Source organism: Atractosteus spatula, chromosome 3, assembly GCF_055471065.1.
Source record: "Atractosteus spatula isolate fAtrSpa1 chromosome 3, fAtrSpa1.hap1, whole genome shotgun sequence".
NCBI classification, from domain to species: domain Eukaryota; kingdom Metazoa; phylum Chordata; class Actinopteri; order Semionotiformes; family Lepisosteidae; genus Atractosteus; species Atractosteus spatula.
In genome coordinates, this window is record NC_142708.1 from 62,993,106 (window position 1) to 63,010,948 (window position 17,843).

The 17,843-nt window shown below is 37.5% G+C and overlaps 1 protein-coding gene across 2 annotated transcripts in view; it reads left to right on the plus strand.

Moving 5' to 3' along the window:
- ccser1 (coiled-coil serine rich protein 1) overlaps positions 1-15,293 on the plus strand; it is a 260,784-nt gene extending 245,491 nt beyond the window's left edge. For both annotated transcript variants that reach the window (XM_088910903.1, XM_088910902.1), the window contains exon 10: positions 14,071-15,293. In XM_088910903.1, coding sequence (XP_088767029.1) covers positions 14,071-14,544 — 474 coding nt within the window. In that variant the 3' untranslated portion in view covers positions 14,545-15,293. The remainder of the gene's footprint in view (positions 1-14,070) is intronic.
- Positions 15,294-17,843: the final 2,550 nt, after the last annotated feature.

The window sequence follows — 17,843 nt, forward strand, 5'->3', positions numbered from 1 at the left end:
CCTTGGTTTGTATCCATGAATCCTTGCATGCTTGGGAGGAAGCAGTATACCGCTGGAAGAGGCCATTCATTGCCAGAGGGACCAGGTTGCCCATGGTTCTGTTTGACTACCATTTTCCCCTGTGGAAAGTTTTTACCCTGTTAAAAAGTCTAACTTTCAGCATTATTGCTTTGAAATAGTTACTGTAGATGAAATGCTTGTTTCAATTTTAGCACATGTAGTGTTTCACATTAGCCTGCTATCAACAAAAAAATGCTTCAGCCATAAAACTCTACTGCCAAAATAATATTGAGAAGGAAAAAAATATCACAAATCTTTTGTTAAGCAAACACAGCAGTGGAAAGATGAAAACAGCTCAACACACTTCCCAGCAGTGTTCTTCTTCATTTGTGCGTGAGCGAAAAATTAAATAAGCTCTTTGTGTCATATCATGAAAGTCTATATGCACAGTACATGACATTTTACCTTGATTTCTGTTGGCCTACTGGGATTTTATCGCTTAAAGCAAGCTGTGTGCTCCAACTGTACATAAATCGAGGTCCTGGGGAGGAGAGACTGTTGGCACTGTAAATGTGCAGAATTGCTATCAGTTCTGATTGAGGCTGATAGTTGAAATGAGCCTTTGTGCTTGCTCATGGTCCTGGGTCCCAGAGCTTCATATCCAGCACAGTGCTCTGCTCCCCAGCTCCCCACCTCCGGGGTGCATGAAGCCCTGTATTCCCATTCCCTAGCCTTCTATTTAAATGTGACTTTTTCCTTTTACAAAGTCAGTCAGTAAATGTGTGACCGAGTTCCTGATTTAAAAAAAAAAAAGTATTTCTCTGTATTTAGCAATTAGCTCAAGAGACCAAGCCTCTGGAGGGGGCTCTGTGTCAGGGGTAATAGGCTTCTGTTCTCGTCTGAGGTGAGCAGCTCTGAATGAACGTGTAAATGTTGATTCACGAGGACAAAGAAAACTGCACTTCAGGCTCATTGATATTATGCTGGAACGTAGAGCATAACTGTGTCTTCCATATGATTTGATACAACGGCAAAGCCCTAAAAGGATGTTTTACTTGTCCTCCAGTGACGTTCCAATGTATTTCTTACTGCTCTCATTCCCCATGATCTGTATTTTGAATCCTCCTTCATCAATGTTTCTGTACTCACACTGCAAATTTTTTACGAAGGCAACATATTTGTTTGGTGGGTTTGTTGTGCTTGTTGTTTCTAAATTCTCCAGAGGTGGTTGTGATTCAAGTAGGCCAAGCGCTCGCATTAGCAAATATGGGGAGGAGCCGACTGAGATTCATTCCCCGTGGTGCACAAAGCGTGATGTGTGGCGACAGTGTCCCTAGGCCACAGCAGGAGTCATGTCATGTGCGAGCTGTCTCTTCTGGGAGGCCTGCACTGCTGTTTCCTTTCTCATGGACCAGGGAGATTGGAGTTTCCTCTGTAGGAGTGCGGCAGGAACACAGTGCCTGTCACTTAGATGCTTTACGGTGGCATTTAAGGTTCATTTTCAGCCTCCTGAAGCCATAATCTTGTCATAGGAGGATACAATGCTGATGAAATCATAATTCAAAGAAAATGTAGGTGGCTTTGAAGGTTTTGGTCCAGGTTTCTAGTTGCCACAGAAGTAGATTGCTGTTACATGATCAGGATTCTTAGAAAAAGTGATCCTAGCAGACGAAAGCTCAATATATCATCTTTCTTTCTCTTTTTTTTCTTGCAAGGACATCTGCTGTCAGAAAGAAAGAATGACAAATAAAACTTCTCTTATCTCTCTTAGTCTTGACAGGTGTTTGGAATGGTGTAATATAAACAGAGAAGCCTTTGATGTGGTAGGAGTTATTCTTCCCATTAATACTAGAGTCTTGCACAGTTGTGTGAAACATGCCAGTTCCCAGAACATAAGCACTGCGCCTTTGATTTGGAAATCAGTGGCATTCTGCTATAAAAAATAATGAATCAAATAGTTCCCACCCAGAAATCAGTTATGAAGCTAATGTGTAAGACTGAAAGGCTTAAGTTCTAACTTTCAAAAACAAAGCCTGGATTTTACTCAACACCGCTTATAGGCAAAATGCCAGTTTAAAAATCACATAATTTGCCTTAATGAGCCCCATTAGGAATGTAAAGAAGAGCAATACAACATAACATTCTTGTTTTAATTTGCCTTTTTTAAGAAACAGAAACATGATAAGTCAATAGTACTTTATTAGTTTCTTATAAGGACATTCCAATAATAAGATTTAAGTTTTTTGGGTGTCACACTAAGACAGTCATATTTTTTAAAACATTTTATTTAATGTTTTTGAGACAGTACAGTGTTCCTTACCTAATGCCTAGACAGACAGTATACTGTGTAAGCCATATATTGCCAGACCTTTAGTACCATGTAGTAGCTTTGGTATACTAACTTGTTGATTGGTGGTCACTTTTCGATCTGAACAGGAAAATTAGTTTACCCCAGTAACCCAGGCTCCCTGATAGAAAAGAGTGGCTATCAGGCTCATTGGCTTGCTTGGCAGTCCCTGCATAGGTTAGCCCATAAAAAAAGGAAAAGACAGAGCTATGCAGGCCCTATATCCTCACACAGCAGGGGCAGAGACAGCTCATCATGCTCTGGCTCATCAGCAGTGTCGGCAAAAATACTCTCATGTGGGCAGTAATACACTGTTCTTGAGTGGCTAATCTTCTCCCATAGGGAACTGTGTGTAACCTAGCATTAGATTGGTTTAAACAATTTTAGAAACATTTCTTTTGTTTTGTATGCTGGTCCTTTTTTTCTGCATGTGGTTCTCCGGTGGTAAAGGAAAACTTACCAGTTATGGCACTACTAAGCCCTCAAAAGTGAGATGAATTCTTATTAAAAATTAAAGGGCTTCTAGCTTTTACAACTGCCAAATTTAGCTACTGTACCTTGTGATTTGTTGGGGTTGGGAAGCATCATTTATATTGTATAATGTTGACAGCAGAGAATACTCATTCCATAGCCTATCAGTATTATTGATTGTGGTTATTATAAAAAAAAGCACAGTACTTTAGGTCAGTACTGTGATTTTGAGTTAATTTGAGTTGTGTCATCCACAATCCCTTTTCATGCATCAATTGACCTCTATAAATTATTTGGAGTCATGCAATTTAAAACGATTCATTATGTGTTAAAGCACATTTTGTTCCTCAGCTTTGTTGCACAATATTTATACAGTAACTTGTGAAGCATAAACTTGCCATTTCTAAATTAGAATTAACATTTTATGTAGAAGAATGGAACTCATGTAACACAACACCACAAAAGAAAAGAGATTTTTTAAATTTTCTTGTCTTCTTAGAGTACCATTTCAATTCACCATGTTACACATATTAATGTAATGTAAGCATGCTTTGAGTTACTACAGTACGACAAAAGCTGAATGTGTTTTTTAAAACAAAATTCGGTTTAAGTACTGTGTAGAGACTACAGGAAAGAAATACTATTTCATCTCTGTTAATTTGATACTTTTCTTTGTCAAATTCCCTAGACTCTAATAATATTTTGAAAAGGCGATAGTGGCCTCGATTAAGTGAACTGTAGTTGGCAAGTTTATTAGAAGAGCTTTAATGACATCAATGGCACCATAAATCTTAATGAAACTGTAACCCTGGATTTGAGTTAATAAGGAATAAAGAAAGACTTTTTTGCTCGTGGGGATTTTGCCATGTTCTACTTTTGGTTGCTTTGTGCAGAATAATCTTCCACTGTTTTTTACACAGATTATTTCAAGCCATCAGGTTAAACCACAAGGATTATTCCTCACCTGTTAAGTAAATTCAATCTTACCACTGCAGACAGGAGTTTGTTCATGAAGATGAGGTATAGTATCCTGCTGAATCTTTAAGAAACTGTAACTTTATCTCAGTCAGATTTCTCATTGTCAAACCCTGACAAATTTCACCAGAAACTTAAGGTCATTTATCAGGTAGGTCTTACAATATATAGTGTTCTTTCATCCCATTGTTGTCTTTTAATTCAAATGTGCGGTGAAAAATCATCTCGTGCTCTATTGAATCGAACAACACTTACATTGGGCATTTTGCATGATTAATATGTATTGTATTAGCAGTGCACGCTTCTCTTACTGTTGCTACAGTATATTAGTCAGGCAGTTCAATTTATCTAGTGATAACCATTTTTCTTTTCACTTCATTTTGCATCATGGTTACATTCAGATAAAAAGATTAATTGGCAAGCTCTTTAATTTTCTCATTGTTATCATTGCATCTTTTCAATCCTCAAATTGACGATACTGTGGAGATCTTACTTTAATCTGAACTGTTCAGAACTTAATCTGAAATACATGTGAACCTACTTCATTAAGCAGGTGTGGCTTTTTGTTATCTCTCAAACATCAAAGAGACAATTCTTTTTTTTCCTGGTTTTCAAAGAGACCTCATACAAGCACCGACAGAACACTTCAGCATCGAGCCTCCAGATAATGAGTGTGATTGCTCTTCTCTGTAGCCTAGTTAGTGAACAGCACTGAAACATGAGGGAGGATCCAAAGGGACTGTTCAGTGTTTTGCACAAAGGAAACGCTGGGCGTCAGGCCCTTTGGAATCACAAGGTTTTATTGTCCTGTTGCTGGCTTAAATGTTCGGCATATATCTTTTTCTGGAAAACACATTTACATTACAAAACAATCTCTTTAACCAGCTTGTATCCACAAATGTCTCTAGTGCATTGAATGAAGAAATTTTCCATTGCCATGACCTGTTTTTACACGAATAGGATGTGTCTTCCTGTTTGCTGAGGCTGCGCCACGCATTATCTTTTTGGTGGAAAATACTTCTGTGTAATAAAACCTGTTGGGGATCAATAGTGTCACCATTAAGCGATCTCTTAATGAATGTAATGCTAAATTACCTTACCAGTCCAGCTGGAATTCAGTGTATGCAGATTACATGATTGCAAATTAAATTAATGAACTACAGAGTAATGAGTCATTTAAGAACAATCAATGTGCATAAAGTCACACAGGTGTTTGACATTGTACATTTAGAAGATGAAAAATTACAGTTTTACTTTATGCAAATATATTTCCATCATGTAATAGCTCTCTCACACCTCAGGTAGGTGTGGACATCCATGAGCAACCCAGAGTCAGAATTCGAGAATGCTGAGAAAACATCACGGCTCATACATTAAGAACTTAAGAATGGTTACAAACACAAGGTGACCGTTTAGCTGATTTGGTTTTCCAGTAGGGTAGATTAAATGGCTCAGTGGTTATTGAGCAGCACTGGCACCCAGGGTTCAATTACTGACCTCGTGTGCTATCCGTTTGGATTTTGTATGTTTCCCTTGGGTGTTTCAGTTTTTTCACATAAAACAATAATATACTGGTAGGTTACTTGGCTTCTGAGAAAAGAGGCCCTGGTGTAAGTGTGTGTCTCTCTGTGATGGACGGGTGTCCCATCCAGGGTGTACCCTGCCTTGTACCCAATGCCCCTTGGATCGGCTCCAGCTCTCCTGTGACCCTGAATTGGATGAAGCAGTTAGAAAATGGATGGATAGTTTTTTCCAGTAGTTAAGTGATCCAAGGAACTCATCCAGTCAATTCTAGACAGAGTCAAGATATTGGCTTCAGCAACATACCCTGGCAAAGTCACTGCAATTCATGTGTGCAGAGGCAGGTCATCAACTTGTGGCCTCGCCTTTTATGGTTTTGCCAGCCTCTGTTCAATTGTCAATGCTTCAGTTGCCCGAACAGTGACAAACTACTCTAGTTGCCATTCCCCCGGTCAAACTAAGAAGAAACTGAAGAGACGGTGGGAGAAGGAGGCAAATTCAGACACAGAGCAAGATTGATTGCGGTAGCTGTGAAACCTCTTGCTGTTCATTACATGCCAACGCTATATTAATGAAGAGCCATGAATATGATGATTACATGCATGTTCTGCCTGAATCGTTGTTTTTCTTGATTTCACAAAGATATACTCCTGAGACAATCATAGCTAACCTTTTTTTTTAACGGAATGCAAATTAAATAAAAAAACTTTACAGTTTTATTTAAAGAAAAGGAAAATTACTGATAATTAGTTCTGATGAATTTTCCGTAATTGCAGTAATAAGGCTCTTTTAATATGATCTCGAATCTGGTATTTAAGTGTTGGAAACAACAGGATTTGTCTGCAGACTCAAATACTGGTTGGCTCTGATGTCAATGTCCCCATATATGGGCAGGGGGCAGGGCAGTTTTCAGTGGGGAGAGGGGAAAGGGGGCACTTTCCTTCAGTGTGCAGAGGAAGCAAGAGGCAGGCTCCCACAGTGTTTAAAGGGGGCAGAATAAGGAGGGCCGGTCTTTCACTATATCTCACCTTGCCACACAGTGACCTTGCCACAGGAAGGTCACTGTAGACCTGAGCTCAGTTCCACACTCATTGTTTATCAATCTTGTAGGTGCCCACGGAGGAAATTTCCCGGATGAAAGACGAATCAAACATTCGAAGAAGTCTCACATTTACATACAAATAGAAAAGTAAACAAATAAACACAGTAAATGTATGTGGCAATAAAACCACAGCCTTCTGAAACGGCAGTCTGAGCTTCATTCAGTATTCATTGACTTACTTTTTTGTCAGAGCTTCTCTCATTTCAGTAACACTGAGGAAAAACAGCTAAATTTGAACTTATTAAACTATATTACAGCATATTGAGAAAAGATAGATGAATAGTGTGTATAACTGTTTGTAACAATGTTTTAATAATTTAGCATGGTCCATCAATATACTGAACTCAGTAGTACGGAAAGTATAGCTGTTTAATTATAGTCAGACACAGTGGAACAAAGGAGTGCACTGGTGCATTGGTTTCCTTTAATCAGCTGTGCAGATCACTTTATTTTCCACAGTTAAAATCTTACTAAACTTTTGCTTATGATGTAGGTATTTTAAAGTATTTATCAAGAAAACAGTGCATGGATATTGTGATTTTAATATTCACACTGACTCCCCCTCTTCTCCTGTGGTGGTATATTTTCTGTTTCTTATGGACCATTTGGGGCTTACTCAGTCAGCCTTCACTCCTACTCACACCTACAGAAACCTCCTTGATTTATTTTTCTCTGGAGGTCTTTAGAAATCTCATTCTATGTTGTGAAAATGTTTTTAACAGTTTCATTGTCTGTTTTCAGAGAGCTTCTCCACTGTGGACTGTGGAGAAGAGGAGTTAATGTCTTAACTTCAGGCTTCAGAAAAGCCTGTTCTCCTATTCTTCTTTCCTTAGAGATTAAAGGACAGATATTAGTAATGGGTCTTCTAACCTTTTCTGACTCCTTTTCAGGAGATCGCTGGTAGTAAGGACCCCCAACTTAAACACAGCATTGAAATGTGTCATTATTACAAGAAATGCTACTATTATTAAACTCTAGTATTAAAAGCAGAACTGCAGGCCAACAATTATGCTGTAAGTGCCATCAGAACAAAACCATTGTGTTGATTTATACACTCCATATTAGAATCCCTGTTCAGAATGTGCCTTTTTAATGATATCCAACTCACCAGCAGCCATTAAACCTTAGACTGAAGGGTCATCTTTTGCTCTCCACCCTTCAGGTCACTTACGGACCAAAAGTTTCTTACTATGGTGTCACAGCATTAGAATAAGATTGAATTAGATTTGTCTGTTGTATGCTTCTGTAATATACTGTATGCACTGGGTTACCGTGATCTACTTTTGAGCAAAAATGACTTTTATTGTTTCAAAAATGATATTTCCAGTGATCTGGAAATAATTTTCAAGAAAATAATGTTGTACACTATTCAATCAAACTGTTTACCGTTGTAACCAGTTTTTCAGATTGCTCTCACACTTGGGGGTTTAAATATTCACAGCAACAGTAGTATTTAGTAGTATTTAGACTACTTGATATGAAGTATTTAATGTGTCAGGGTCTTATAATCCATTATCACAATGTGTGCAATAACGTAGGAGTAAAATCAACATATTTGCTGAAAATGAATCAGATGTGCTAGGAATATATTGTAACATGTACTGTAAATCAAAGTTTTCAGTGTTTAATGAAGAATATTTGCTTTATTTGCAAACCATTTCCACGACAACTTATTTTAAAATAAAAAAGGTGAGATAAATATAGAGAAATGGATGTACAGTATCTCAGAAAGCAAATTGAGTTACTATCACACTGAGATATCAATGTCAGTAATCTACAATAAAACTTGTTCAGGGATGCTAAAATATTGGTGGATCTAGGGACTACAGTGAAGATAAGCAATAATGTTCTTTCATCTAGCCTCTCAAAATTTTCAAACTTTTAAATAGTACTGCATGTAGGGAAAACATCTTGCTTGTTGATCTGCTTTTGACCCCATCATTAGCTCTGGTGTTGTTGTGTTTGTGACTTTTCAATGTGTATTAACAAGAACCCAGTGTGCCCCCTGTCAGGATAGATATACCCATCATCAGTGCTGTCATTCTACAGTTTACTGTAGGTAGAGGTTTTCTTCCTTTTGATAATGGCTATCTGGAGGCATGTGTTGTTAAATATTGCTTTACACTGAGACTCACACAGTTATATCTTTGGCTTTAAATGATTCCAGGACCTTGGTGCACAGATATTTGTAAAAACAAGTCACAATTCAGCCAATGTCTGTCTTGACACCAAATAAAAGAGACAACATCTTTATAAGTTCATATTAGGAATCCTAGGCCTTGAAGTGGCAGCATTAGATACAAGGCTGTTGTTGCCATTGTACAGAGACAATGTGTGTGGACATTCTGATCATAGGCTGATTAAACTACAGTATGTAGAAAGCAAGATTTTCACATTTTGGAATTGCTAGAACAATTGTCTTTGAAACACAATCGGATGTGTTTGGCTTCAAAGGTTGTGAGTCCAGGTCCTTCTTGCTGCAGTTAATGTTACACTTCTGTTCCCTGCACATACAGTATTTTAACTACCCTGATATCTGGGGATTATTTTATTATTGTTTATATGGAAAATGTAAAATGACATTACTTATTTTTTTACACTCATTACTCCCATATTTTTCAGTTCATGTTGGTTCTTCTTTTGTGCAGGTGAGTAATAGTGTGTGGGTAGTGAGCAGGTGAATATTTTTGTTAAATTATATTCTAGAAAAGCAAGATGTTTTTCAGTAAGCTACAGCTCCTTAGACAGAGATAAATGCTGGCAATAAAGACAATATATTACAATAAAGATAAAACATTTATTGATATGATTGGCTTTAACCTGTTTGGTTTGAGGGAATACACTAATAGAGATAAATATGGTTTTATTTAATGGAGGTTCGGGTGGTGGTCAAATTCTAATCCTGATTATTGGTCTCATACATAAGAACACTCACTGGCTGCCCACAGTTCTGTTCGCATCTTTTCTACACTCCTCCCTCCACCCCAGCTGCATCTCTGCAGCTGCCTCTCTGGCTCATTCCTCATAAGTGAGGCAAGTTGTGATAGTCCTGATCTTTTGACAGTACACTGTCATTTTGTTAGCCAGTTGAGTTAATGCCAAAGTATTAAGTTTATATTCATTTATATTCCTTTATATTCATTGTCTCAAAACATTATTAGAATTTGACCTGAATATGCAATTCTTGCCTTGACACTGGCCATGAGGATGGTATAGGGATATCTTGGTGACAAATGCTGGGATAGAATGGTCAAGGAGCCCATATTTATACCCCGGTGAGCTTGCGAATTGTGATAATTGGGGTTTTGGCTTTTGTTATTTAATTTAATTTAAAATCTTAGTTATTGTGCATGCTGGACTTTGTACAGATAAAGAAGCTTTGTACAGCCTGCTACTGCCTTTAGTCATGGAAACATAAAGCTAAATGCAAATACAAGGAAGATGGAAAAGATTCAGACTAGTACAGGGGGCACTGTGAAAACCTCACTCCAACATATCTAGTATATTTTTAGATATTCAATTTGTGGACTCTCCTGAAATTCACAAGGTTCTGCATAAAGTCTTCAAAAGAATCATTATCTTTTCTCAGAATTGTGTTTTTTTCCACACTGACTAAAAACTGATTGTGCTGAAATGCTGTTATCCCAGATTATTCCTTTGGAAGTCTTTTTCTGATGGAATTTCTCCAGGTGTAGGTGCTATACAGTATTTTGGAAAACTGTTCCATTGTGTAGCTGGCTTTCACTACACTGTATTTAAATAACATACTGTAGAGCTTTTAACCAAACACTCCATTTCATCATATGCTAATAAAGGTTATAACATTAAAGGCTGGGACACTAAATCACTTTGATTTATATTATTTTAATGCATTGTAGGGCTCAAAGACATTGCAACATCTCAATTTATGGGCTTCGGACTTTTACCCAGGAACTCAAATAAAATATCCTACTATATTATCATCTGCAACATTTACTGTGTTCATGTTTTTTTTTTATTCAGAGTGAAGTGTCAGATTTAACCAGAGGCTGTGGCAGAGATCAATAGAAGCAAACCTAGATGGTTCTGGATTAACTGAACACAAGCTTTTTTCACTTTAGTAAAGTACATATTGATTGCCTGATTCGAATAGATAAAGCAGTGCCCACCATTTCTTTCCTTGAGTTAAGGTTAAAGGAACCTGCAAAATATGTAATGTTTTTTTGGATGTGCTACATTCATTTCATTCATTTTAATCGAACCATCAGTGTACCAGTTATATTTAAGGAAGACCTAAATACAATATTTGTTACACAAGGAAAGGTCTCTTGTGGACTGACATACTGTATGAACGAAAGTGGAAGTCAAGAAGAAGAACAGAACTCTCCAGGAGAACTCACTCTAGATAGATAGATAAGACTTTATTGATCCTGAAGGGAAACTGATTAATTTCAATTTCATGTACTACTGTACATGGTACAGTATTAGAATCAAAATTGTCAAACTACTCTACCAATCTCCTACTACCAAAGAGTCATGACTAAAATGGTGTGATTTCTTGGATTTTTAAATTACACTTCTATGTCCATACATCTTAAGCTCATAGTTAAATATCTGTGTTTCTGAAAAACGAAAAATGTAAAATAAATCTAATTTCACTCTGTAGTGTAGCGAAGGTGTTACTGCATGTTTCCTTTCTTTGAGTCCATTTGAGTCCAAACTCTTTGAGTTTTCTTTCCTTTAGTATGATTATCATCAATCAGCAGGATCTCATGTCCTTGAAACATCTGTGCTTGCTTATGGGTTCTTGTTGGAAAGCTTTCAAAGACATTATTAAATGCTGTTTGAAAATTCAAGATCCCTTACGTCTCTTACTGTAGTTGGCTGTTATCAACACAATGCATTCCAAAAAGGGTCAGGAATACTTCTGAAGTTGTGAAGACAGAATTCAGATACTTAAAAGCTTAATGTGATTCCATAATTTTTGTAATACTACATAAACATCTTTGCAAAGAATGTCCAAACACCCATGGGAATAATAAGAAAAACCTAGCAGAAAAAATCCTGAAAACTAAGCAGTAATAATAGTAATTATTTCTCTTTAAGTAATCAGTTCTCTTTAAACACTGCAAAAAGAAAAAAGACTGACACATTTAATTTTAAACAAAAGTAATTTTCTTTCCCTGCTCATCTCAACTCTGAACTGTAATATGTTTCCACCTCCTTATAAAGTATTTATGACCTGTTTGCCTTCTCCTAATTGAATTTTTCAGGGCTAAATCATCTCTTAGAGCTCACATTGGTCAGATTCAAAAACATCAGTGAAGCTTGTTTGCTTAATTAGCCTGCAGTTTTCTTGAGGTCTTTGCTGATCTAAATGGGTATCAGCCTTGCACTCTGCATGCCCCACATTTTGTAGGCTGGGCCTGTTATATCATCCTCATTCAGGCACAGAACACTCTCCTGAAAAGGAGATTATGCCCTGGAGCATAGAACTTATTTTCAATCAAACCCCAGTGCTGCACAGTTCATATAATGCATAGAGAGAACCTGAAGGTGAGAATGTTTTCACACATTGTAGCAAGTGTGCTTTGCAGCTTAATTAATTATATTTATTTTCTCAAAGCAATAAGTATATGTCTGCTACTTGGAAGTTACAAGCAAGTTCTTTATATGATTAATTCAATTAAAATAACAATTGTCAAACCTTATTATATGCAAAGAGCCTGTGTTGTTCATACTTCAGTTCCTCCACCACACTGCATAAAGGAATTCACCCCTATAAAGGAATATCAAAATAATTCACTTGCAGGTACCACAGCAATGTCTGCAGTGGAAACTTGAACCCACAGCCTAGTCAGGTTTGCATAGTTGACTGCAGTCTTCTAGGAAGAGGTAGTGCTCCTAAAATTTTGGAAAAACTGGAATGGTTTTGCAGTTTGAATGAGATGTGCCCATGTGCCAGATCAGGTTTAGCAGGGATGGGTCATAGCTGATGGAGAAAGCAGACCAAGTGAGCTTTTTGAAGGATATTTTTGGCAAGTGCAGGTTTATGACATTGGAAGCTTTTGGTTTTTCTGTGTTTTGTGCAGTGCTGATTAACAGATAAACTATGTTCTTTCTTTGTAGTAGCTATGCAATGAGCCATACATTTCTTTTTTGTTTTAAATTAAATTTCAAAAGTGCATCATTCATTCATTGAAAGTAAAATTCATTACCATGTAAAAATGATTTATTTTCAATGTCACATTTCTTCCTCAGTGATCCATGTGTGATATACAGTATTTCAGGCCACCTTTAAGAATATTTCAAATTAGTCTGACTTTCCCACAAAGGGACAGTAACACAAATCGGCTCAGGTTAAGCTGGATTTACGGCATCATGATGAACAAAAGAGCAAACCAACCCCAAATTATTTTATAATAAATTTGGACTGAAAATATTAATGAACAACAAAAGCTTGTGGGTTGACTGGGTCACAGTGGAATCTTGCCCTCAAGCTCTGGACCCTGATATGGACACCCACTGCTGAAATAAGGAAGAAATGGCAAAAACAGCTTCTTTTCAGGTCACGCTGAGTCTCAGTGTGAGTAAAAACTACTGCAATCAAATACATTAGAGAAAAGGTGGGAGGGGGGGAATTCTGCATTTTCGTATGTTCATACAAGCCTTTCAGCAGGAACTGCAATAAACACGTTGGCACTGCTGAAAAGTCAGTCAGTCGAGGCAGTGCCTTTAACACAGATAATTCACTGACACTTCATGTGTCCCCATTTCAAGGCACCTTGTTACTTGAACATCTAGGCTTGCTGTAACCTTTCTAAGCACAGAGATGTCACAACAATAGTCTGCTTGTGATGGTTTAACACTTTTAAACATGTTCCACAGCTCCAGGACAGTGGCCAGACCAAAAATGACCTTCTGCAGAGATTGAGGTTAAGTCAGATCTAGGAATGTCAGAAAAGGACAATCTACTCCTGTACCAGTGTGGGTGGCTGTTGTCTCCTGCACTTTCTTATTGCTACTGTGGTTGGTTTAGTCCATGACTGAAACAATACTGTACACTCTACAAACAGAAGTATGGTAATGCCTCTTATTAAAGGTTTAAGACCATAAGTAAAGTGAATTTTTGAATTATCCTCTATGTCTGCTTGTTTGGCAAAGCAGATTATTTTAATTTACAATCCCCTTGTGCATTCACATGTTTGTTTTAAAACGGTGTTGGCTGGAGCCTGAGCATTTCCTGCTTCTCTTGGGCTTTGCGGGCATCCTACTGTAAGGACATCTTGGTAACTGCACAGACCATGGTTTAAAGGTTGTAAGGTTGTATAAATTCACAAAATACTCTTCAGTGGATTTTTTGGTTGTCTCACAATGGGAAGACAGCTCTTTGTGAGTATCAGGCTTTTTGTTGATTATTAATGTTTTATTCAAAACGGTCAAATACTGTCCATTATATTGTGCACTTGCACAGTACTTTTTCGACACAGTCTTGGGATTCATTTATTTGTGGCCTGAAACAAAATGCCCTGACTGTTCAAACACATTTGTCAAAAAACACAGCATCACACCTGGTGTGTTTACTCCCACACAACAACCTCTTACATAAAGGATCCCAGGCAGGAAAATTGCTACTCTGTTCTAGTGAAACATTCTTTTCTCCTTCTTTCCACAGGCTACATGTCTAAGCAGAGCTATGAGCCAAACCCTCAGCATAAGGGACAGAAGGTCAGTGCGTACTCACACCGGGGACCCATTTAGCCGCCCGTCCGCTGATGGAGTGGTGCCCTGTGAGGACAGGAACTGCCAGGCCCCTGGCGTGCATCTGGGCAGCCTTCTGAGAGAGCAGGCAGCGCAGCGGAATACGGAGACCCTGGCCACCCAGATTCCCCGCGCCATCGCAGGGAGCAGCTACAGTGTCTCCCAGAGCAAAAACAGCCCTTCGTCCGACACGGAGAGATGCCCCTCGGCCTTGGCCTGCCAGAAGGACAGGGGGGCTCTGCTCAGGCAGCACTCTGCTTTCACGGGCCGGCTGGGGCAACCCCCACGGGGACCCCTATCTTTGCACATGTACAGCAGGAAGAATGTCTTTCTCCAGCACACACTACAGACAGCAGAGCTGCAGGCCCTGAGCCAGCAGGATGGGTAACACCACATCGGGCAGAAAGGTTTCGGCCCTTTTAAGTGTCTGAAAGGAAAAAAAAAAACAAAACTGAGAAATGCTTCCACACTGTAGCTGCTAACAGTCCTGCCATCTTAAATTCTCTACAGTGCCATGTGTATTCAGTCATACTTATAACTGTTTGGAGGGTTCCTAATGAACTTTTTCTGTTTAAAAAAGAACAAAGTACATTCTCATTTTTACTTTATACTGTGTGCCCCCTCCATTAGATATTAATACTCTTGATATCACAGTGTTGGATATGCATTTTTCAATATGTGTAGTAGTCTAGGGGATTAAATTAAGAAGCTAGTATGTACCCTGCCTCACAACCGTGTGTAAAAAAAAAATATTTAAAAGACATTTCTTTTTGTTTTTGGTTGTCAAATGTGACTTGTGGACAGAAGCTGGTTCAGGCCCCGGCTGAATCACAACTTTAATGCACTAACCACTGGCAACTTCCAAATTCCAAATTCAGGCCTTCATGGCCGGTAACCATTGCAGAGAAGCAAGGGCCAAGGGCCTACTGGTATAAAACTGCCATGAAGTTCAGAGTTTGTGATTTGTGAATCTGCTGGTGAATCAAAGCTGTGATTTAATCAGAGTCAAAGACAGGTGGAAAATTATAAAACAGCTACAAATCTGTCCAAAGACATGACACCCCTGACGCCATCAGTCATGAAAAATAGATGATTTCTAGATAAGAGGCAGAGCCAGTAAAAAACACAACATTTAAGTTGAATTATTTCTAAATTACCTAAAAATTATTTGATTCACTCTTTATTTGAATCCTATTACCTGTTATATTTTCAAAACTCTTTCCAACCACAAATTAAATGATTTTGAAACCAGTTTGTGGCTGAAATAAATGTATCTTCTTTTATAAGAAATATCATCACATTTATAACAGGCTTGTAATGAAATGTTTCATAGAATTAAGAATTTGCAAATGTCTTTTGTTATTTTTCCCTGAGCAATAACACCCTGCTAATCCTTTTTACCGTTGACATTAGTTATAGTGTGAGCTGTCAAAAAGATATCACCAGCCAGAATTTGCCAAACTCTTTCTCTCAAGTAGAGAAATGCATTTGTACATTGTTCTTTATCAGCTCCTAAATCTAAAATATTAAATCTTTTCAATTTGATTGTTACAACATAGGAATCAGTTGCAAAAAGAATCATTGCTCTCAATTTAAGACTTTTGTAAGTGCATGCATTTTACTATGAATAAAATTTAGAAAAACATTTTGGGCCTTTTTATATATTTAAGGTGGGCCTGTACAGTAGGTAACATAAATTTTACATGGTTAATAAATGTACTTAAAATTGTAAAAAAAAACTCAGATTCTTTCCTCAAGTTTTGATACAAACACAAAGAAAAATGTACAGCTGGTGCAGTAAAAAATTGATTCATTGTGATTTATAAGAATACAAAAAACTATTCTTGTACTCTTACATCTTTAACTTATTAATATTTAAATACATTTTAAAAAAGTACAAATAATGAAGAATGCTATATCAAAATCTGTGCACAGACGATTGTAATGAAAAGCACACACACAATAATTATTTAATTTGGACACCGTGACGTGTAAGATGTTTTGCAAACTGCCAGAAACAAGTTCTCTCAAACTGTAGAAAAGAAATGCTTCTGCTTTTCATAGATATTGTGTCCCCTTTTCCAGCTTCTAACACGCCTACTGTTTGTCTAAAAAGTGGCACAGCAGCTCAGAGTGAAGGATGTTTCGAGGTGAAGGAAACCCTCCAGAAAACAAAGGCTCCCCCAGGTCTTTTGTTCCCATTTCACAATTCAACAGGGAATGTCGAATTTCTCAGCACAGCCTAGATTTGATCCCATCTCGTTGTTTAGAACAGGGCACAAAGCGAAGGAAAGGGGCTTCTTGAGGCAGGCAACAAAACTTTATTGCATTTCTTATTTCTATTATTAAAACAACCTTAATTGTCTCTAGAACTTGTCTTTAACGCAAATTACTTGAAAAGAAGCACTGAGCATATTCTTTTAAAAGCTTTGAGTGTTGGCAATTTTTACAGCACAGCTAAATCTCTTTTGAGTACCAGTGTTGTGACTGAGCCACGCATATCTTACTTAAAATGCACAGATATAAGTGATAGAATACATATGTATATACATTTTTACATGAAATACTGTATCTTTCCCACAAGAAGATTTGTGCTGACAGATCTTTATGAAAATAACCTAGCAATGTTTAGCAATGGTGCATTATCCCGACCCTGTGTTCACTCTCATTACCTTTGACAAGTGTGATTTGATTATATATACTGTAAGTCCAAAAATCTTAAGGAATATGGTATTGTTTTTTATTCTTGCTCCCATTCTCTTTAAACTGCATTATTTTTTTGGAGCAAAAGCAAATAAATACCAATAGTTCATAAAAGGTGATTAAAACTCTGCAAAACAGCATATCCTTGTTACCTTTAAATAAACAATTGCTTAGCACGTACCTGAAAATGCTGATTCAATTCAGTTTTGCAGTTAGGCAAGGAAACGTGGCAGGCAACAATTAAGCAGAAAGCCGTTTTGCTTTTGCAGTTGCTAGTGAGTTAATTAGCGTTGAGATGGAATTAAAACCTCAAGACCCTCAGGACTGTGAGGCAGAGAATAGACTTAACAAATGATAAAATTAGGGAAGGACAAAGCTATTTAATCTGATAAGCACACTGGCTGCATTTGAATTACTTTTATTATCTCCCATTCCTCTTCCCATTGTCTGGCTGTAATGACACGGTGATCTAAGACAATGAATTTTGCTTATTTCAGAACTAAGTTCAAACACTCCAAACTGCGCACCCCCTCCCCACGAACAGCCATTGTGTCAATGAGGTTAGATAGAAAGGAAGGACAGTCAGACAGAAACAGAATTGTCTTCCAATCTGTTTTTTTTGTTTCCTGCTTCCAATCTTGTTATATTTTATATCCACAGCCAGTTGGCACAAATCATTACAGAATTAACCCTTTTCAAAATCTGGCCATTTCAAGAGGTTATTACCTCAAACTACATTTTGCTCAACAGTAAATAGAACATACTGTAGCCTTACCCAATACTGTACCTTTTAGCACTTTTTGCTTCAAGAAATAATGTAGTGAATATGGAATAAAACACTCACTCCTCATTTATGATGATTTCTTTTCTGCATATTGCATTCTTATTAATTTCCCTCAATGTGTAATACATTATTGGCTTTTTTGAAGGGACATAATTCAGTTTTCAGAATCAGATTAATAATATGTGCAAGCAAAACACGAT